General features: G+C 48.1%; 1 protein-coding gene across 10 annotated transcripts; it reads right to left on the reverse strand.

The window, feature by feature from the left end:
* Positions 1 to 3,857: 3,857 nt before the first annotated feature.
* AFMID (arylformamidase) lies at positions 3,858 to 22,460 on the reverse strand. Of its 10 annotated transcripts, none has more exons than XM_081804378.1 (11): positions 22,378 to 22,460; positions 20,405 to 20,495; positions 10,256 to 10,360; positions 10,123 to 10,171; positions 9,010 to 9,095; positions 8,842 to 8,914; positions 8,558 to 8,655; positions 8,192 to 8,270; positions 7,941 to 8,082; positions 7,638 to 7,742; positions 3,858 to 5,605 (listed from the first exon to the last, which is right to left on the reverse strand). In XM_081804378.1, the coding sequence occupies exons 1-11, from the start codon at positions 22,435 to 22,437 to the stop codon at positions 5,573 to 5,575; spliced, it is 921 nt and encodes a 306-aa protein (XP_081660504.1). In that variant the 5' UTR covers positions 22,438 to 22,460; the 3' UTR covers positions 3,858 to 5,572. The 10 variants fall into 10 exon arrangements, with proteins under 10 accessions (XP_081660504.1, XP_081660503.1, XP_081660505.1 ...); XM_081804377.1 differs by having other exon boundaries at positions 8,540 to 8,655; XM_081804379.1 differs by having other exon boundaries at positions 7,638 to 8,082.
* Between the last annotated feature and the right edge of the window lie 112 nt (positions 22,461 to 22,572).

The raw sequence follows: 22,572 nt of genomic DNA on the forward strand, positions 1-22,572 counted from the left end.
GATTTTGTAACAGATATTTAATTCATAGATCAGCTTTTGGCTCTATCAAATCTTACCAATAACAGCTTCTGCCCTTTTGATCCTTCTGCATTATTTGTACCAAGTTCCTACTGTCTGGAGTCAAATGTTTAACATCTAAACGTAGTAGCTAAAAAAACCCCTGAGGCTTATATCAGTGTTAGCCGTTGTTAAATTAATTTTGTTCATTTCTACCAGTTACAGTCTTTATGCATTGGGTAAGCTGTTAGCTCGCAATTATTGTAATTGACAAGTAAATTGGGAGCAATTTTGTGAAACAGTGGGGAGGGAAAATGAGAGAGAAAAACACATAGACAAAGAAAGAGCCACCCCAGAGATGGGAGGGAGGCAGGCTGTGTTGCTCTCTGGGTTGCTAAATTCTCTGGGTCAAAGGTCTCCCTGGTTAACCTGAACAGGTGACTGCCTTGAGAGTTCTTGTCTTCTCACAACACTGAGCGACCACAGATGTTTTGATCTTTGCCTCTGTGAGAATGCAGAACAGCACGTGCTTGTTTTAACTTGCATCTCTCAGATTAAAATACTGATCATCTCAACTCTGTTGTTTTTATCTTGCTTGTGAATTGCCCATTGGTGTCTTTACCCACTTGGCTCTTAGGATACTGACATTTTTCCTATTGCCTGGTGAGTCTTTATTCAGAAGGCACTTAACCTCATTTGTCATGTCCTCCCAGCCCTTGACTCCAGTTTGTTGTCTTTTGACTTTGTGGCATATTTTTTTCTTGCAGAAGTTTTTAATTTTTTTTAAAGATTTATTTATTTGACAGAGACAGACACAGTGAGAGAGGGAACACAAGGAGGGGGAGTGGGAGAGGGAGAAGCAGGCTTCCCGCAGAGCAGGGAGCCCGATGTGGGGCTCGATCCCAGGACGCTGGGATCATGACCTGAGCCAAAGGCAGACGCTTAACGAACTGAGCCCCCAGGCGCCACAGAATTTTTTAATTTTTATGCAGTTATATTTATCAGTCTTTTTCTTCCCCTGACTTTTGGTGTTTTAAGTGTGTTTTTTTGTTTTGTTTTGTTTTTCTTAGTAATCACTACACCCAACATGGGGCTCGAACTCACTACCCCCATATCAAGAACCACATGCTTTTTGGATTGAGTCAGCCAGGCGCCCCTGACTTTTGTTTTCTATTTCTGGTTGGCTTCTTTTGTTTTGTTCCACTCTGAGATGACTTATAAAAGATATTCATTGAAGATTCCTTTTGGTTTTGGTGTTCATTGTTAAAATCTTGATCCTTTCAGAAGTATATCGATAGAAAGGTGCATGTGGAAAGGGCTCAGGTTTCTTTGCCAAGATCTGGCCGGTTGACCCCACACTGTTTGGTAAGCAGCTTTGAACAAAGGCAGGTTTGAAACACCACTTTTATCACTTAGCAAACTCCCCTTATCACTTAGCAAACTCCCCTATGTGCTGGGACCCATCTCTGGGATCCAACCCAGCCTCAGGTCTGCCTGTGGGTCTGTCTGCCTATTCCTGCTCCAGCTGGATTCTTTTACAGGTGAATAAAAGGAGACCCAGGGTCGCTGGTAGAAGTCCGGAAAGGACAGGGAGTGAAACCAACTCCAGGAACAGAGCCCTGAGCAGCTCCCAGGTGCTAGGCAAGCAAAGAGGGCCGAGATACGTCCCCACCTGCTCCACCAAGTCAGAAAGGATAATTCTAGAGTGTTTCGATGCCACACAAAAGCCTCAGGAAAGCTTGAAAGACTACTAAAGGACAGAGAAGGACATTAACTCTTAAGTCCCTGAGGGCATCGCTGACCACCCAGACCTGGGTGTCCAGGAGGGCGGGGGTGAGGTGGGGGCAATGACAAACATAGGGGAGAACAGGGAAGGACAGGGAGGATGGGTGGGGCTGACCCCAGGGCAAACGCCCCCCTTCCCTCCTCGAAGTGGTGTCCCAGCAACAGGCAAATCCTGCAGCCTATGGGGAAGTGTGTCTCTTCCATCTGCGTCAGGAACAGGGTGTTCTGAGGTCACTTCCCGAGATGCAGGGGTGGCTGAGTGGCGCCTCTCACATCCGCAGGCCAGAAATAAGAGGACTTCTCGGTGCTCCAGCCCCACGTGGGCTGCTGGCTTCTATTCTTTTAATGTCACAACATTTTGGAAACAACTTTTTTAATTAAGTAGGCTCCACGCCCAACATGGAGCTTAAACTCATGACCTTGAGATTAAGAATCCCATGCTCTACCACGCTCTACTCACTGAGCAAGCCAGGTGCCTCTGGAAACTTTTTATTGTATCATTTTATTATTTTTTTTAAGGATTTTATTTTTAAGTAATCTTTACACCTGACCAGAGGCTTGAATTTACAACCCTGAGATAAAGAGTTGCATGGTCTACTGACTAAGCCAGCCAGGTGCCCCTTTATTGTATTATTTTAAATTATAGAAAGTTTGCAAGAATAGTACAAGGAATACTCATGTATACTCTATCCAGATTTTCTGTTTACATGATGCCCATACACACACATATATGTATATGTATATGTATATGTATATATATAGAGAGAGAGAATATATATATAGTATGTGTATATATGTATATTTTTTACCTGAGCAATTTAAGAGTAAGGTGAAAGCATTATCCCTCTTTACCCCTAAATACTTCATCTTTCATATAACCACAGCACAATTGTTAAAATCAGGAAATTTAACATTAATAGTTATCTATATAATGAGCTTATACAACTCAACACCAAAGAAAAACAACTGTTTGACTAAAAACTGGGCAGTGGACCTGAATAGACGTTTTTCCAAAGAAGACACACAGATGGCCAACAGACACATGAAAAGATGCTGAGCATCACTCATCATCAGAGAAATATGAATTAGAGCCACAATGAGATATCACCTCACACCTGTCAGAATGTCTAAAATAAAAAAGCACAAAATATAGCCAGTGTTGGAGAGGATGCGGAGAAACAGGATCGCTTGTGCACTTTGGTGGGAATGCAGACTGGTGCAGCCACTGTGGAAAACAGTATGGAGTGTCCTCAAAAAATTAAAATAGAAATACGTATGATCTAGCAATTCCACTATTGGGTATTTATCCAAAGAAAATGAAAACAATCATTTCGAAAAGATGCATGCACCCCGATGTTTATTGCAGCATGATTTACAATAGCCAAGATATGGAAGCAGCTCAAGTGTCCACTGACTGATGAAGGGAAAAAGAAGATGTGATATATACACACAATGAAATATTACTCAGCCATAGAAAGGATGAGATCTTGCTATTTGTGACAACATGGATGGACGGAGAGGGTATTATGCTAAGTAAAATAAGTCCAACAGAGAACGACAAAAGCGTAAGATTCCACTCATATGTGGAGTTTAAGAAACAAAACAAATGAGGGGAAAAAAGTGACAAATGAAAAAGCCAGGCTCTTAAATACAGAACACAAACTGGTGGTTGCTAGAGGGCAGGTGGGTGGGGGGATGAGCGAAATAGATAAAGGGGATTAAGAGCACTCTCATCGAGATGAACACTGGGAGCAATGTACACACTTGCTGAACCCTAACATTGTACACCTGAAACAGAACACTGTTATGTTAATTATATTTGAATAAAAAAAGAAATCATGATGCCATTTTTTTAAAAGATTTATTTATTTATTTGAGAGAGCGAGAATGAGAGAGAGAGTACATGAGAGGGGGGAGGGTTAGAGGAAGAAGCAGACTCCCTGCTGAGCAGGGAGCCCGATGCGGGACTCGATCCAGAGACTCCAGGATCATGACCTGAGCCGAAGGCAGTCGCTTAACCAACTGAGCCACCCAGGCGCCCCTATGACGCCATTTTTAAAAAGCCATAAAAATAGTTATTCAGTCCACAGTGTATTTATTATAAGTTGCATATTAAATTAAAATGTTTATTTATTTTTAAAGATTACATTTATTTATTTGACAGAGAGAGCACAATCAGGGTGAGTGGTGGGCAGAAGGAGAAGCTGACTCCCCACAGAGCAGAGAGCCCAAGGTGGGGCTGGATCCTATGACCCTGAGATCATGACCTGAGCAGAAGGCAAATACTTACTGAGCCACCCAAGTGCCACCCTGTATCTTTTTTTTTTTTTTTTTTTTAAGATTTGAGAAAGAGAGAGACAGAGTGCATGAGTCAGGGGAGGGACAGAGGGAGAGAGAAGGCTGAGCGCAGAGCCCTACTCAGGGCTGGATTTCACGACCCTGAAATCATGACCCTCACGACCTGAGCCAAAACCGAGAGTCAGATGCTTAACCTACTGAGCCACCCAAGTGCCCCGTTTATGTATTCTTTTTTTAAATGAAAATAGGATCACAAGGGGGCGAACACATTTTTGTTCTGTCTTTTGCTTACTTTAAGGCATTTGGCCTTAACAGGGCATAACCTAAAGGGGGCAATTCTCCACCTAGGTGTGGTGAAGCCTTGGGTTTCCCCCACCAGCAGCTGCGAGATGTCTCATTCGGAATTTGTTGCAAATGTTAGATCAAGTCCCACAGTTTGTGAGTCATTTCCTTTGAAGATCTGGAATAAATTCAAGTTACATCTATAATATCACTCTCATTTGCCTGCATCCTGAAAGCTTTTTGAATATTTTAGCACTTCAGATCACATACTACATTTAAATATTCATTATCTTCTTAGCCTGAGAGTCAAAGAACACAGATAAAGCAAACTCCCCAGACATGAGCAGAGGCCTTAGGTGTGGATCCTCCCGGGCCTTTCCCCTGCATGCACAAACGTGGGCACACAGAGAAAAACATCTTTTTGTGGGTGTATATTGTGTAAAGTCATTGAGATGGTACTAAGTTGTATCACTGAGCATCTTGCTTTTGCCATATAACAGTATGTTCGGGGGATTTCCCACCCGGTAAACAGATCTCTTTCTAATGGCTACATAGTGGTTGGCTGCTGGCTGCTTGGATGTACTCATCCCCAACTGATGACTGTCTAGGCTATTCTTCATTTTTGGGATACTCCATCACACTTGGAGTGCCAGTTATTCAGAGTGGGGGAGGGGTGCTGGGTGGGGAGGGTGGTAGATGCACGCGGCTGGCTGCTTGGGAATTGCACACACCCCTGGGTGGGGGGCAGAGGAATCTTGTCCTGGCTCTGGATGTCATCGTCCCATCACAGAAGGGGCCAGCCCCGAGGCTATGTCCCAGGACACTCTGGGAAATCCTCAGGACAGGACAGAGTGGTCAAAAGAATGCCATAAAAGACAGAACAGGCTGGTTTGAGAAAATCTTTCGAAAAGGTCAGCAAACTTTGAGCTGGAGCTAAGTCTACTTATTGCCAGGAGCTGTCATTTTCGTTATGCCCTCTCGGCAGGCAGGGGGCCAGGCAGCTTGGGCATCACACAGCGTTGACTGGTCTGGACCTTCCCTGGAATCCTTCCATCGAGGCCAGCGAAAGAGAGATTTTTTTAGTGGTGTTCGGAGCAAACAGAGGCGCTCCTGGGCATGGGGAGAGCGGGAGGCTGGCAGGACGGGGAAGCGTGTGGGGTCTGTGGAGAAGCTTCACCATCGGGGGGTGGGGGGGCACACTCCAGCGCCGTCAGTGCTCGTGGAGGATTGTTCTCAAAATCATCTGCAGCCAGAAGGAAAGACACAAGAGCCCCAGATTTGGAGAGGCTCTTGTGAGACTCTCTCTTGAGGAATCTGATGAAAGAGACAGGCTGCATTCCTGGGCATCGAAGGGTCACTTAAAATGACAGCCCAGTCCCACCTGTCCTTTGAAGTGTCCTAAATAAGGCCCCAGCCATACGTAGACTTACCTCGGGCTCGACATGCGCTTTTGTTGACCCACGAGCTAAGAGTGGGTTTACGTTTTTATGTAATTAAATTAAACCTGATTAAATTAGTTTTTTAATTAATTAATTTAAAATTTACTAATTAAAAGCCTCCAGGGCCGGGGCGCCTGGGTGGCTCAGTCGTTAAGCGTCTGCCTTCGGCTCAGGTCATGATCCCAGGGTCCTGGGATCGAGCCCCGCATCGGGCTCTCTGCTCGGCGGGAAGCCTGCTTCACCCTCTTCCATTCGCCCCTGCTTGTGTTCCCTCTCTCGCTGTCTCTCTCTCTGTCAAAATAAATAAATAAAATCTTTAAAAAAAAAAAAGCCTCCAGGGCTAAAGTCTAAGTAATCACTACACCCAACATGGGGCTTGAACTCACGACCCCGATTCTTAGGTTTTTCAAGAGAAGATGCCACTTATGGGTGTTTGTTTTTCCCCCAGTTAAAAAAAGAAGAGTAATACGTGTTCCTGTTTTAAAATACACCTGTGTGTCACCACTAGTAATTGTTTTTTTCACACACATGCATATGCCTCCAAGCGTCTAGCTGTCGATGTATTATTAAACTGGGAATATGTTGGGTCACTTCTTTTTGTGCTTTAGCTCTCACATCCGAAACAATGTGATGTATCCTAACTCATCTTTACAAACTTCATTCTGTTACTGAATTATGTCATCATTTAACCTCACTGGGACATGTCAGCTGTGTCTAAGTTTTGAGTATTAATAAAGCTGCGAAGACTACCTTTGTGTATTTCTTGATTATCCTGAAGAGAAATTCCAAGCAGCAGAATTACCGGGCCAGTGGGTTTGGATCCCTATCACCAGACAGTGGTCCCACCGGCAGAACTCAAGAGGAGCCCTTCCCAACCTCTCCAGCAGGGCTGGGCGTAATTATCATTAGAACATTTTCCATGACAGGTGGGAAAGGACTGGCCTTCTAAGTGACATTTCTATGATCACTAGTATAATTTAATCTTCCCCCATGTTTACGGGCCATGTATATTTTTTCTTAAATTATCCCTTATTCCTTGTCCATTTTTTTCTCTTTATAATCTATTCCTAAATAGAAATAAAAATGGTTCTTATTGATTTGAAAGTGCTCTTTAATATAGTAAGAATATTAACTATGTGAGTTAAAACTGAATGCTCTAAAAGCCTCACTGAGGCGGCAGCTGATTAAAAAGTGAAGCTAATGACGTACCCACTTTCCCAGAAAAAAAAAAAAACCCAACTGTATTGGTAATTCTTTATCTGTCAAATCTGTGGCAAATATTTCCCCCAGTTTATTCTTTGGCTTTTAAAAAATTCTCCGCATTAAAATTGTAATATTTGATTTTTAAAAAGATTTTATTTTTAAGTCATCTCTACACCCAACGTGGGGCTTCAACTCAATGACTCTGAGATCGATAGTCATGTGCTCCACCAACTGAGCCAGGCAGGCGCCCCTGTAATGTTTGATTTTTAAAAGGATTCTCCATGTAAAAATTGTAATGAACCAAATCCATCCATCCTCTCCTATCCGGAGTTGGCTTTGCTTTATGCTTACACACAGGCTGATACTTTCCTTGCACCAGATTGATGCCTGTCCCCATCCACACCAAGCCCCATGCAGCTCCCACCTGTGTGCCCCGGAGCAGACTCTGCAGCTCACCTCATTTCAGAAGGGGGTGAAGTAGAGGAAGCTAATGGGGTACTCAATTCTTACCATCAGGATCCCAGCCTCCTGGAGGCCAAAGATCCAGTAAAGTGGCTCCTCCGTGCTCCCCACCTCCCCACCTCTCCTGTGCAGGGGCAACCTCGCTCTCCACAGTGAAAGGATGTGCCCCACCTGGGTGAGCACGAAGTCCTTCTGGGTTAGGTTCCAAATGATTTCAAAGTGATCCACATCATGGATTTCTTCAAACGAGGCATTCCACCCTCCTCGGCGCAGTGTCTGGGTGGAGAAATGAGCAAAGCAGGAGACAGCAGGGTGGGGGAGCTCCACACCACACCGGGCATGTACTAGGCCCTCGCTAAGTATTTGTTGAATAAATGGCTCGTGGTCTTGGGGTCCCTTTTGGTGAAATAAAGAGGAAGGTAATGAGAGCACAGGACCCTCAACCTCTGGCCAGAGGCAGGGTGCTGGGGGTACCTGATAAAATTCCCTGGACTGTCGGTGGAATTCAGGGGAGTCGTGTTGGCCCACAGCCACCAGCACGTGGCAGGCTGGATCCGAGGGCCGCGTCACGGCCGCCTCCAGGAGCAGCTGGGGACTGTTCCTCTGAGCATCCTCCCTGACACAGGGGGTAGGCGTGGGTCAGGACAGAGAAAAGCCTGCACTTCACCCCTTGCCCCCCTGATAGGCTCACGCTCAGCTCTGGGAGGAGGGGACAAATGACTCACAAGGTCATGTGGAGAGGGGCGTTGATAGTGGTATACACAATGGGCTCCAGGTCATAGATCCCACTTACCAGGAAAAAGCCTGTGAAGGTGAAGAATAGTCAGAGGGCCAGGCTGCAGGTGGGGCCAAGACTCCATCCACACTGGGCCTCAAGCCAGCCCTGAGGAGGGGGGCAATATGGGGCCAGCCCAGCCTCCAGGGCCAAAGGGGCAAGACCAGGGCAAGGGTAGAGACACAAAGCAGGCCTGTTTCACAGGGCTCAAAGCCCCATGTCAAGCCCTCCATGGCTGTTGGGATTTTGTGCGCCGGGTGCAGACCATCTGGGGAGGGTGATGGCTGTCCAGCCAAACCTGCAATCCCGTGAAAACCTTTGAGGTTGGGTGTGACTCCATGCTTGGTCCAGTTGGTCAGGAACATCATGGAAGCCAGGTGGGCCCCTGCTGAGTGCCCGCACAGGTAAAGTCCCCTGGGTTGGGTCAGAGCAGAGAGCCCAATTCGCCTTCAGTTTCCCTAATGCATCGGGCCAGTACCAAAGACTCCCAATTTGCCTTCTGCTCCACAGGCCAGAGGGGACAGCTGGGCTGCGTCCAAGGGGCTGAATCACCATCCTCCCTCATTGTCTGATAAAAGGAAAATCTGCAGTGATACCCACTCATTGCACGGATACTGCTTCTGGACAAATGCGATGCTCCGAGTCACCTGGTCTACCATCTGGTCCAGGGTACCTGCACGAAGAGCAGGAGCTGGGTCAGGATTCGTGGGGGGCTCTCTCCCCTCCAAAGCCCAGCAGCCTTCAAACCTGCAGGACCATCCTCATTACCTTTGGGGGCAAGGTCATAAGCCATGACCACCACGGCCACTCCCTGTGCTGTCAGTGGGTTGACCATGAAGGCTGATGTGTCTTTACTGTGGAAAGAGACAAAGATGTGACAACTGGAGGCACCTGGGCCACCAGGCTGCTTCCGTGTCCTTTCCGCCCAGGGCTCCACCCCTCTCTGGTTCCATGTAGTGTAAGGAAGAAGGTAGGCGCTGTCCTTACCTTATCACATGCTAGCTATGAAACCCCGGGGCTTTACTTAACCTCTAAGTCCGCTTTCCTCACCTGTAAAATGGGGACATCTAAATTCTCTTAGGCGCTGTCTTTGAGAAATGAAGATCAGACGGGTAGAGAGCTTTGCACGACAAAGGGTAAAGGTGCTATAAATCTAGCTAAGAAGATGACTGTGCTTGAGGGGTGGTAGATCCTATAGCAGGCTCCTTAGTAAGATCCTAGGGAACAACAGTGTCCTTGAAGATCTCAAATACCCCTCTGATTATCTTAAGGTGACAAGCTGACCTGGTTTGCCCGGGGACTCTCCCACTGAAAGCCTCATGTCCTGGGAAACCCCTCAGACCCGAGCAGGCTGGGAAGGTTAGTCACTGTGGTTTCCTTCTGACTGAGAGTAGCTTGAACATGCTTCTCACCGGGTATAGTGGGTCGAATGGTGTCCCCCCCCAAAAGATAGGTCCAAATCCTAACCTCAGTACCTGGGAATGTGGCCATAGAGTCTATGCAGCTGTCATTAGGGATCCTGAGTTGAGGTCATCCAAGAGAGAAGGGGGAGGGGAGATCTGAGACCCAGACACACAGACACCAAGGGGGCCCCGCGAGGATGGAGGCAGAGATGGAAATGATGCAACCAAAGCCAATGAAAACCTAGAGCCCCCAGAAGCTGGAAGAGGCAGGAGCGGGTTCTCCCTTGGAGCCTTGGGACGACGTGCGGCCCTGAGCACACCCTGATCTCGGCCTTCTGGCCTCCAGAACCGGGAGAGAACGCGCTTCTGTGATAATCCACCAAGTTTGCAGTCATCTGTTGCAGCAACCCCAGGGGACTCCTACACCAGGGCAAGACGAATCTCCCTTTCTCCCTGCTCATCCAGACTCCAGACTCACCTTCCACTCTGCCAGTACCCTCCGTGAAAGAACAGACAGAAACGTGAGGCTGTAAACACAAAGGCATGGGGGCTGAGCCCAGGTGGCCTGGCCAGCTGAGCTCTGCTGCGGGACCGCCTGCCTGGCCACCTACCTGCAGACACTTCCCTGGGAAAGTAGATGTCCAGTTTCTCCCCTTCACCATCCCCGTAGGGGACATGCAGCAGGCTCCTCCTGGTGGCCTGGGCCTTCTTGGTGGCTGCCTCGAGGAACAGACAAGTCACCATCAGCACAACCTGCAGTGATTTCTATCTCATTTAAGGCAGAAACCTCTCTGTAGAAAGCCCCTTCGGGTGGACTGGTCAGCTCCGGCTGCAGTGTGTGCATGAACGATGCTCCCCCAAGTCCTTGTGGTCATCTGTGCTGGGTTCTGAAGCATCGCACAGGTGTGCAGTTACAACAACACCAGACTGGCCCATCCAGGTGGGACCAATACTATCTGCCCAAGTCTGTCTGGAAGTGAGTGTGCTGCGGTTCTGAAGGGCACCACTCTGGCCACTGCTTTAGTATATGCTTCGTGTGTGCGTTACACTTGGCTCCATGCCCCAGGAAGTATAAACTTGTCCAAGTCTTCGGAAAAACAATCTTCTAGGGAAGCAACATATAAACTCACTTCAAATAGGGGCGAGCGGGTGGCTCAGTTGGTTAAGCGTCTGACTCTTGGTTTCGGCTCAGGTCATGATCTCACGGTGGCGGGATCGAGCCCCATGTGGGGCTCTGCACTCAGTGCGGAGTCTGGTTCAGATTCTTTCTCCCTCTCCCTGTCCCTCTGCCCCTCCCCGTTCAAGTGCACTCTCTCTCTCTCTCCCTCTCTCTCTGAGAAATAAATAAAATATTTAAACTCACTTCACATAAATAGATAATGAAACAATATGAATATATAATTGAGTGCCAGGAGGGGAGAGGTCAGAATTATGTGAAAATTGGCTAGGACTTGGGTGGGAAGAAAGGAGGAAGGGCATTGCTAGGGAAATTAAATACCACGGGTGAAGGGGTGGGGTGGGAGGGGAGTCTGCATGTTCACACTGTCCCCCGAGGGCTCACCCCAAAATCAGTGAAACGTAGGCAGCTTAGCTCCCTCCAACACTGGGCTCTGGAGAGTGTAAATTGGTAAGCTCTTCTGAAGGGCAGCTTGGAAATATGTATCAAAGCCCAAGAATCTCATACTCTTTGATGCCTAAGTCCTTATCCACATAGTTTTTATAAGGAAATAATCAGAAATATTCCCAAAGACTTGTTTTAAAGATGCCCACAGTAATGCTATTTATAATAGCAAAACACCGGACACAGCCTGAGTGACCTGTAATAATAGAAGGCTGCTCAAATACATTATGGCCTATCCTCCTTCTCTGCTTTATCATGTAGCCTGGCATTCACCACCCTTGATATATTTTTCCCCTTGTTTCCTGTCTGTTGCCTTCACCATGAAGACAAGGGCTTTGCTTTACCCACCTCTACACCCAGGACTTGATAGGTAGTAAACTTGTGTGATGGGGTGCCTGGGTGGCTCAGATGGTTAAGCATCTGCCTTTGGCTCAGGTCATGATCCCAGGGTCCTGGGATTGAGCCCCCGAATTGGGCTCCTGGCTCAGTGGGGAGCCTGCTTCTCCCTCTCCCTCTGCCTCCTTCTCCCTTGCTCATGCTCTCTCTGTCTCTCTCTGTCTCAAATGAATAAATTTTTTAAAAATCTAAAAAAAAAAAAGAAGATTGTGTGATAAATAAGCAGTGCTGGGTCAACTGAATATCCAAATGAAAGAAGTTTCTTGATCCCTACCTCACACCTCACCAGATCAGTTCCCGATGGACTATCTAAACATGAAGGAGAGGACAACAGAGCTCTTGGAAAAGAGAATAGGAGATCTTCATGATCTTGGGATAGACAAAGATTGCATAAATAGGACCCCAAACACATTAATTGAAAAGGAAATGGATGAGTATTTCATGATGTAAAGAGCAAAACAGTTTGCGTAAATAGCATTTGGCATGATCAGTGTGGTCTTTCTGATACTGAAGTTGGTGGGGAGAGACGTGAATTTGGGATCCACGTCCCCAGAAGTGCCCAGGTCCCCAACCTTGGTGGCCGCAGTGGTGGACCCAAAAGGAAAACAGTGCTCCTCTGGGCTGGATGATCCTGCAACTCCAGGAGGGGCAAACTCAGTATGTAGAGATAGTTTGTATAAAGTGTGTTTAGGCAAGTGTGCATAAACTGTTAAAATGGGCTGTCTGCATTTCGGCTGGGCTGCTCAAGGCCAAGAGCAACAAAAATGATGGTAGAAGCCCAGTTTCCCTCATGCCAAAACCAGGGACCATGCTGCCTTTGCAGGGCAGGCAAAGTGGCTGCAAAACCAGTTTTGCCATCACCGACCACGTCTACTGCACGCCACCCCCCCCCATCCTTGGAGTGAGGGGACAAGAGAAGGAAAGTTTTCTTAGGAGAGAGATGTGCCATGCTATGTGCTGTGGGTCCCTGCTCCCTCTTCTGCAGAGGGGTAGGCGGAGACTTCCCATCTCCTAATGCTTCAAGCGACCAACTGCTCAGAAGGCCTGATGTGGGACTCCTGCAAGGGTCTAATGACCAGAACAAAACAGGCTCCCCGTGTGTCCATGCACCACACTGGGCACAGACCACTCTGTGGGACACTTAACAGAATGAATCTATTAGAGACTTTCAGTGAATCAAACCTATTGCATTTGTGATTATAATCTGAAGTGTTTAGGGGTGTCTGGGTGGCTCAGTCTGTTAAGCATCTGCCTTCGGCTTAGGTCATGATTCCAGGGTCCTGGGATCGAGCCCCATGTTGGGCTCCCTGCTCAGCAGGGAACCTGCTTCTCCCTCTCCCTCTACCCTTCACCCCTCCTCTCTCTTTCTCAAATTAAAAAAAAAAAAAAAAGAAGAAGAATGTAATTACAGATGGGGCACCTGGGTGGCTCTGTTGGTTGAGCAGCCGACTCTTGATTTTGGCTCAGGTCGTGATCTCATGGCTCATGGGATCGAACCCTGCATGGGGCTCTACACTCAGCAGGGAGTCTGCTTGAGGATTTTCTCTTCCTCTCCCTCTGCCCCCCCCCACCAACTTGTGTGCACACTCTCTCTCTAAATAAGTAAATAAACAAATCTTAAAAAAAGAAGAATGTAGGGGCGCCTGGGTGGCTCAGTCGTTAAGCGTATGCCTTCGGCTCAGGTCATGATCCCAGGGTCCTGGGATCGAGCCCCGCATCGGGTTCCCTGCTCAGTGGGAAGCCTGCTTCTCCCTCTCCCACTCCCCCTGTTTGTGTTCCCTCTCTCTCTGTGTCTCTCTTGTCAAATAAATAAATAACATCTTAAAAAAAAAAAAAGAATGTAATCACATTGTATAAATTGTGTTTAAATGTTTAGAGGGGATTTAATCTGTGAAAATTATGGGCTAACTCAGTTATGAACATTAATTTAAGAAATACAAGAATGCTATTAAATTTTCTTACAGAGAAATAGTATGTTTGTATGGTTAAACAGCACACAAAAGGCTTTTCAGTGAAATATTGCCTCTCCGACTCTCACCCGCCCGCTTCCCCTACCCCCTGCCATGGTGACCACCATTATTAATATGGATGTAGACCCTCCCAATCTTTCATCCAAATGGCAGCATATTAAATACATTTCCGCCCTGCCCATTTCACTTAATATTTCTTGGAGAGTTTTCCCAATTAGTACATAGCTTCCTGTTCTTTCCTTTTTAAAAGACCATTCTTTTTTTTTTTTTTTTGGATTTATTTTAGAGAGAGACAGCGTGGGGGGGGGGGCGGAGGGCAGAGGGAGAGAGGGAGAGAGAGAATCTCCAGCAGACTTCCTGCTGAGCGTGGAGTCCGACACGGGGCTCAATCCCATGACCCTGAGATCACGACCTGAGCCAAAATCAAGAGTCGGACACCCAAACCACTGAGCCATCCAGGTGACCCTAAAGACCATTCTTAATATTTCATCCTATGGCTGCATGTTAATTCAGGTAACCAGTCACGTAACCAGTTACACAGCCAAACAAACCACATCCCATCATCAGGAAATTCTCCCGCTTCCACCAAATGCCCTCAGGTACAGGTGTGCACCAGCGACCCATGCAAGATGCCCTTTCACTCTAAGGCTCAAATCCATCCAGGGCTCCTGTCTTAGTTGGCTCCAGCTGCTTGCCAAAATACTGGAGCGTGCGGGGTTTAAGCTCTGGATGTTTACTTCCCACAGTTCTGGAGCCTGGAAGGCCTCGATCAGGGTGCCAGCAGGGCTGGTGTCTGGGGAAGGCCCTCCCTTGGACCCACACTCCTCATTGTGTGCATATACTCCACTTCCCTGTGAGCCTGTGGAGCTCTCTCCCTCTCTGGGGAGGCAAGCCCTCAGTTGTTTCTTCTAAGAATCCAGCCAGGTCAGGACCCCACCCTTCTGACCTCATTTAACCTTATTTACCCCCTTAGAGCCCCATCTGCAAATAGAGCCACACTAGGGGGTAAAGGCGTCAACATGGGAATTTGGGGAGGACACAAAGATTCAGTCCACAACAGCTCACACACCACCCCAAAAGTCCCAGGACTCTACAATACCAACTCCCCCCCTGCTCCCCTTCCTCTAGGAACTGACCCTGACCACCCTACCACCCACCGTCCACCATCCCCATCACCAGCTCTGTATCCTCCAGAGCACTTGCCCCTTCTAACAGACAATGGCATCTACTTCTGTCTTAAGTTCATGGTCTATCATGTCCCCCTTGCCCCATTAAGAAGCACAACAAAGGATAGCATGGAGCAAACAGTCAATGGCATTGTGGTAACACTGGATGGTGACAGATGGTGACTATTCTTCTCATGATGAGCCCTGAGTCATGCATAGAGCTGTGGAATCACTATGTTGCACACCTGAAACTAATATATCATTGTATGTCAACTGTCCTTCAATAATAAAATAAGAAAAGAAAAAAGAAAAAGATTCCCAATGATACACGGGCGGGGTTTTTTCTGTTTTGCTCAATGATCTATCCCATGCACAAAATGAGTGACCAGCGCATGTCAGGCACCCAGTAAATATTCCCCGAAGGGATCAGCACACGATGAAGCAGTCCTCTGCTGAGAGGCATCCCAAACAACCCTGTCGCGATTAGCCCTGTCGCGAAAAGCCCTGTGCACACGTCCCACTGTGTGCAGGGGTCTGAAGGAAGCACTCTCAGCAGTGGGATTTCTGGACCGGAAAATTGGTCATTTTGAGCCCACTGCCTACTGCCCTCTTGCCAGCACAGTGTGAAGAGGCTGGTGCCCGACAAGCGCATCAACAGAGTGGGTTCATCAAAAGATAGCGATCTGTTTTTCCCAAGCGTTTGTAAAGGAATACATGGACCAACTGGATTCATTTTGTGCCAGAACTAAGAAAAAGACCATGAAATTTGTGTTCTAAATTGAAGAGCAATTCAGAGCAAGCAGCTGTAGATATTCCCTATCATGCACATGTCTCCCTCAGATATTAAAAACCTCAGGTGACCCTGTGAAAGAGGGACTGTATGTCTGCAGGAGTCGGCCCAGTGGTTGGTGGTGGGTAGCTGGGGGCAGGGGCTGCAGCCTCCCCCCAAGTGTGCATACCACCAGCCCCCCAGTCCCTGAACCCCCGAGACAGGAACCACAGGAGGGCTTCAATGAATCAACCGTACTAAAACTTCCTTTTTTGATAATGCAAAAATTGAGTTTCTATTATTTGCAACTGAAAGTGTCCAAACTGTTACAGACGGAAACACCAAGTCCATGGACCCATCCCGAGCATGTGTCAGGGGAATTAGGGGAAGTGGTGACCAGAGCCCCTAGAGACTTATGCAAGCATGGGGCAGGGAGACCAGACAGTCCCAGAAGGCCGAAGACCAAGGGTTTATTACATGCCGTGGCCGCAGTTCAAGAGAAGGCAGGGTCCCATCAGCCACCCTCTAGTTAACAATAGGTGGTGGAAATCATGGATGGTTTTATTTTTAAAATCCCTTTTAGTAGGAATATGCTCCTTTTGTAATAAGATAACAATTGTTACCTAAAAACAGCCACGGTGGTTCAGAGCAGAGCTACTTAAAGTGGGCTGTGTGGGTACTGGGAGCCCCAGCCTGTTTGCTACTGGTCCTTGATGAGCTAAGTATGCAAAGCAAAAGTAAGCATTTAGAATACATGCAGTTTCGTAGAACGGCTTTGTCTATTGGACTAAATAAGAAATCGGGGCTTTCAAACAAAAACTTGTACTCCAATGTCCATAGCAGCCCTATTTACAATTGCCAAACGGTGGAAACAGCCCAAATGTCTGTCAGTGAATGAATGGATAAACAAAAGGTGGCATGTCCACACGATGAAGACATGAAGTAGCCATAGGAATTATACAACAGGGATGGACCTTCAAACATTAAGCCAAGGAGAAGAAGCCAGATGCAAAAGGCCACACGTGTATGATTCCATTCATACGAAATGTCCAGAATAGGTAAATCCACAGAGACAGAAAACAGCTGAAGGGGAGAAATAGAGAATGACTGCTTAATGGTAGGAGGTCTCCTTCTGGGATAAGAAAAATGATTTGGAACTAGGCAGAGGTAGGTGGTTGCCCGAATCGTGAACATTCTAGATGCTACCGAATTGTGCACTTTAAGATGGTTAAAGTGGTACATTTTATGTCACGCGTCCTGTAGCACAGTCAAACAAAATCGGGGCTTGTATCTTTTGTGCCTTTGTATTCTTCCTTTCACTTTTCTGGTGGAGAGAAAAAAGCCCAAGATCGGAGCCTGCGAAGAAAGGAGGGGCCCTCGGAGATCTGGTCCTTACCAGAGGCTGTCAGTCACGAGGCTCCACCCACCTCACTGGTGGACGTGGTTTGGGGGACGATGCTGCAGGAAGCTCACAGAGGCAGGGAGCTCAGACAGCGGTTCAGCACATCTCTACCTACCTACCTATTCATCCATCCATGCATCCACCCAGCCTTCATTTAGTGTACAATGTATCAGTCCTAAGAGTCTTGGTAAAACAAGTTTAAAACTACTGATGGAGGAAATAGTTCTGAAAACCTGACCCTCCCAGCCCCTCTCTGCTCTCTGCCCATGCTTACTCAGCAGTCCCTGTGTGCCCAACCTTAGCAAGGCCAGGTCTTCATGGCGGATAAAGGTCATCTACTTCTTAGAGCAGAACATCCCTCACTGCAAGTTAATAGGTCAATGGCTGTAAGGGTGAATATAAATCAAAAGTAAGAAAAACATATTTTTTTTTGAAGTCTCCCTGGCTCAGAAAAGGAAAAGAGAGCTTCCTCCCTCCCTTTTCTTAGAGCATTTATTTTGGGAAACTCATTGTAAATCCTCTCTCTACCCCTTTGAGGTGTATGTAAATATTTTTAAAAGCTAAAGGAGTCTCTTGCTAGTTATACAACCTAGGAATGTTTCCCTCCAGGACTGGGGGAGCCATCTCTTTGAAATGTAGTCATCAAGGAAGCCAGGACCCCTACTCCCAGATTCCATGGGAGGGCAGGAGCCTAACTTCTGCAGGTGCCTGGCTCCCAAGTTACAAAACTACCTCTTGTCGTGAAGAGATGAGAAGTTTTCTTTTTCCTCTGGAGGAAGGCAACTCGCAAGCACAGGTGGCCACCCTAATTGCCAGGTGGACTGTGGAAGAACCAGTGTGGTGCCGTCGGGCTCTCTTGCTTGAGCATAGGTACCATTTATCTTGAGAACAGGTTTATCTGTTCTGCGATGCGGTGTATCTGCCTGCCTGTCTAAAAGGGTGACGTTTCTTTCTGGTGTCTTTAGTGGCTTGCCTGTGGTGTACGTCGCAGTTTGGCTTAACCCTTATTCCATAATAGCACATCTTCTTTCTCTCTCTGTCCTTTGGGGAGAGGCTTTCTGGCTTGGCAGGAGACTATTTGGGAGGTAATTAGGTTTGGATGGGGTCATGAGGATGGAGCCCCTGTCGTGGGATTAGCGGCCTTATATGAAGAGGAACAAAGACCAGGGCTCCCTCTCTGTCTCTCCCTCTCTCTCTGCCACGTGAGGACACATGGACAAGGCAGCTGTCTGCAAGCCAGGAAGAGGACTCTCACCAGGGAACCAAACTGGCCAGCACCTTGGTCTTGGACTTCCCAGCCTCCAGAACTGTGAGAAATAGATTCTTACTGTTGAAGCCTTTTGTTATGGCAGACCAAGTTGACCAATACAAAGATAAATAATATTTAATTAAAAAAAAAAAAGGTTTTTTAAGGTAGGCTATACGTCCAGGATGGAGCCCAATGTGGAGCCTGAACCCAGGACCCTGAGATCAAGACCTGATCTTGGTTGGACACTCAACTGACTGAGACACCCAGGTGCCCCAAAGAGAAATAATATTTAAATGCAATATATATACACACATATTTTATTTTATTTTTTAAAAGATTTTATTTATTTATTTGACAGAGAGAGAGAGACAGCAAGAGAGAAAACGCAAGCAGGGGGAGTGGGAGAGTGAGAAGCAGGCTTCCCGTTGAGCAGGGAGCCCAATGCGGGGCTAGATCCCATGGACCCTGAGATCATGACCTGAGCCAAAGGCAGACGCTTAATGACTGAGCCACCCAAGTGCCCCAATACGAACATATTTTAAATCAGAAGTAATGCTAAATGTCCATGGCCACCAAAATGTCAACATTTTAGGGGCACCTGAGCAGCTCAGTCGTTAAGCATCTGCCTTTGGCTCAGGTCATGAACCCAGGGTCCTGAGATTGAGCCCCACATCTGGCTCCCTGCTCAGCGGGGAGCCTGCTTCTCCCTCTCCCCCTGCTTGTGTTCCCTCTCTCGCTGTCTCTCTCTGTCAAATAAATAAATAAAATCTTAAAAAAAAAAAACAAAAAAATGTCAACATTTTAAATAGAGACAGACTCCAGCCCTGCATGGGCATGGCTCTTGTGCATTCACCTGGCCCTAATGGCCCCCTGCTATTGGGCTCATGTTCTGCATCCATGAAATGGGTCAGTGGCACCTCATGTTCTGCATCCATGAAATGGGTCAGTGGCATTGCAGCTCCTCTGGGCCAACTGCAGCACTGAAAACAGGAAGGCTAGTGGAATGTGAGCTTAAAGCTGTCCACGATATGGAGAGCAATCACTAATGGGAGGCTCTGAGGGCAATGGGCAGCACACTCTTCTTAGCTCTTGCCCCTTATGAGTGACTCACTTTCTCAATGGGGACAGCTCTTCTCTCCCTCAAGACAATTAAGATAGACAAATAGGTTTTTGGGGCACCTGGGCGGCTCAGTCAGTTGGGTGTCTGCCTTCAGCTCGGGTGGTGATCGCAGGGTCCTGGGATTGAGCCCCGCATCGGGCTCCCTGCTCCGCGGAGAGCCTGCTTCTCCCTCTGCCTCTGCCCCTCCCCCTGCTCATGCTGTCTCTCGCTCTCTCTCTCAAATAAATGGATAAAATCTTTTTAAAAAATAGGTTTTCTACAAGCTCATGCAGGTTTCACTGCACACTCAAATTTATCGACCAGAAAGCCATGTATTTGGCACAGGGCTGGGCCCAGCAGAGGACTCTGAAGAGCCCAGGACACAACTCCACTCCACCTCTCTTGGGACAGGGAGGATGCCGGTATGTGCTGGAATGAACTCCCATGAACCTGTTCCTCCAGCTGGGTTATCTCAGTTTAGAGAACCAACTCTGAGAGCTCTGTTCAGTCTGCTGAAATGAAGATTTGCCAACATCCAATTTTCCCTGCTGAGGGGAGCGGGCTGGCTGCTTTCTCACACTTCCTCCAAGGAGCCTCCTTCCCCAATCCAGCACAGATACCTCACTGAGTGTTAAGATCGTGGTATGACACTCTGGAGATACGGGATAGAAATGGGAATTCACCTTGAGACTTCTCCACTAGCTTACAGGTTCCCAAGCCCTGATTTCTTGAAAGAAACAAAGTCTTCTTTGCTTCTTACAAATAGCGTCCACATCGAATGTTCAGCGGCCAAGGGGGAGGCCTTCCTGTTTTTCATTCCACCTCACTGTGACACTGTGGTACATTGCCTAATGGGCCTGGGCATAGTTGGCTGAGCAGGAGAGGAGGTGGATCACGGTCTGTGGGGCGTTTCCTGCCTCCAGCCATCCTGCGGCGAGGGCTCCTGGGTGCCTGGCCCTGAGCCAACAAGGCTTGCACAGTGCCTGGACTTTGGGAATCGCCCTGAGAGCCTCCTCCTGCCCCCAGCATTCTGAACCACTGCCACCTGCTAAAGTCCACCCATGGCAGCCAGAGAGGGCCCCCGGTACCCTCGTCTCCTATGTGTGCGTACGTCCTCAGGGTCTCCTCGGCTCCCTGTCGGATGACCCATCTGCTGGGGCTGTACTGATTCTCCAACTCCTACGGAACACAGGCAGAAGGCTGCGTAAGACCTTTGTTCTCCATACTGTGCCCCCACCCCTCCAAATGTCTGGATGCTCCTCTCTGCCTTGAGAAGCCCCCTCCCCAATATCTCAGGCTCCACAGATGCCCTCAGCTTCCTGTAAGCCCCTCCAGTCTCCAGCCTGGTCACCCGCACCCCATTCTCCCCCCACACCAATTAATTAGGTACTTCAAATACAACACAGCGGGTGCTCTCAGACTCGTGGTCTAGAGCAATGGTCATGCTTTAACTAGTGGACAGCCTTAAAGGGGAGATGAGGTGCCATAAATGTGTCCTGGTTAATGCCACTTGTGGGCACCCCTCCTACTACTGGAGGCCAGGGAGTTGGGGGGGGGCACTGCAGAGAAAGTGACATGGAGCTGATCTTCTCCGAGTGGGTATGATTCTTTTTTTTTTTTAAGAATTTATTCATTTATTTTGAGAGAGAGAGAGAGCAAGAGAGTATACAAGCAGGGGGCAGGGCAGCGGGAGTGGGAGAGAATCCTGAGCAGATCCCCCACAGTCAGTGTACAGCTGGACACGAGGCTCGAGCCCACAACCTTGAGATCATGACCTGAGCTGAAAACAAGAGTTGGACGCTCAACTGAATGAGCCACCCAGGCGCCCCTGAGGGGGCAGGATTCTGATTGCAGGAGTCACAGCAAAGAAACAGAGGTCAGGAGGGAGGAAGATCAAAGATCAGTTTGGAAATGCTGATGGGCCAGACTGCTGAGACACAGAGGTGAGGCCGGGAAGCTGGGGCTGGGGGATAGGGCCTCAGATGTCAGGCTAAGACGCTCAGACTTAATGCAGAGAACAACAAGGAACCAGATTTTGGAGAAAGAGCTCAAAGGCAAGGAGAAAGAGTGAAGTCTAAAATGGGAAATTTGAAGACGGGGTGGCTTCATGGAAGGGTTTTGGACTCTGGAGTCAGATGGGTTGAGTGCCATCCAAGCTCCAACACTTATAGGCTGTTTTACTCTGGGCAACTCACACTCTCTGGGTCTCAGACCTCTCTACAATGAGCGTAATAGTAGCCTCACAAGGTTGAAGGACATAAGGCATGTAAATGAAGTAAAACTAACCATTCAAGTGTGGGTTACTGCCTCCTCCAGTTGATCGAGATTCCTGGCTAGTATTCTTTAGATCTGTACAATCGGGCCCTGTAGGGCCTTTACAACCGTCCCTGACACACACTGTGAGTTTGATCATCATCTTCACTGTTGTTACGTATGATAACAATAATGCAATGGGTTTCTGAGAGTCCTCTGGTATTGCTGGCATGTGTGTGTGTGTGACAGAGACAGAGAATGGGATTTCTTGGGGGCAGTATGCGTAACTTATCAGATTCTCAGATGTATCTCAGATGTATCTCAGATGTATCTGAGAATCTCAGAAAAAACAAACAAACAAACAAACAAACAGAACACTCCCTGAAATGCAGGGAAACTAGTTAGGAAATTGTAGTTGAGTGATAATCATATTAAGGGCTTTGCCTGTGTGGTTTCTAGCCCTCACGACCACGGTGCAGTAAAGAGCAGCCTTTCTGCATCCTCACCATCTGGCACATCCTCCATCCGAATTGTGGAACCTCAGGTCAAGGTCGGGAACTGTGGCCCCCCTTTATGGATATTAGCACAGCTTCGGTTTTCTCTACCCTTAAAACCAGGCTCACCGAAGCCTGCCTGTGGCAGGAAGCAAATTAGATCAGGGTGCTAAAGCTCTCGGAGCAGGCACACAGGTGCTCAACGGCGCCCTGGAGAGTGGTCGGTCCGTGGGCTCCTAAGCTCCCCTCTTGGAACTGCATCTAATCTCCGCGCTGCACTGCTCGGCCCCAGCCGCCCCCTGCAACCCGCCTACCTCCTTAGATAGCTTCTTCCAGGGAGCCTCGCCTGGGGGACCTCGGCCGGGGACCTCCATCGTCCCACAGTGTACGGCCAGAAGGCGCGCCCCGGCTTTTTATACGCAGCGGCCGGGGCGGGGCCAGTCGTCCTGGTGACGCGAGCCGGCCGGGTCCCTGGGGCCGCCCACTAGGGGCGGGCTGCGGTCAAGTCT

The sequence above is a fragment of the Leptonychotes weddellii genome, chromosome 15 (genome assembly GCF_054177405.1).
Source record: "Leptonychotes weddellii isolate Sample4059 chromosome 15, ASM5417740v2, whole genome shotgun sequence".
NCBI lineage: Eukaryota > Metazoa > Chordata > Mammalia > Carnivora > Phocidae > Leptonychotes > Leptonychotes weddellii.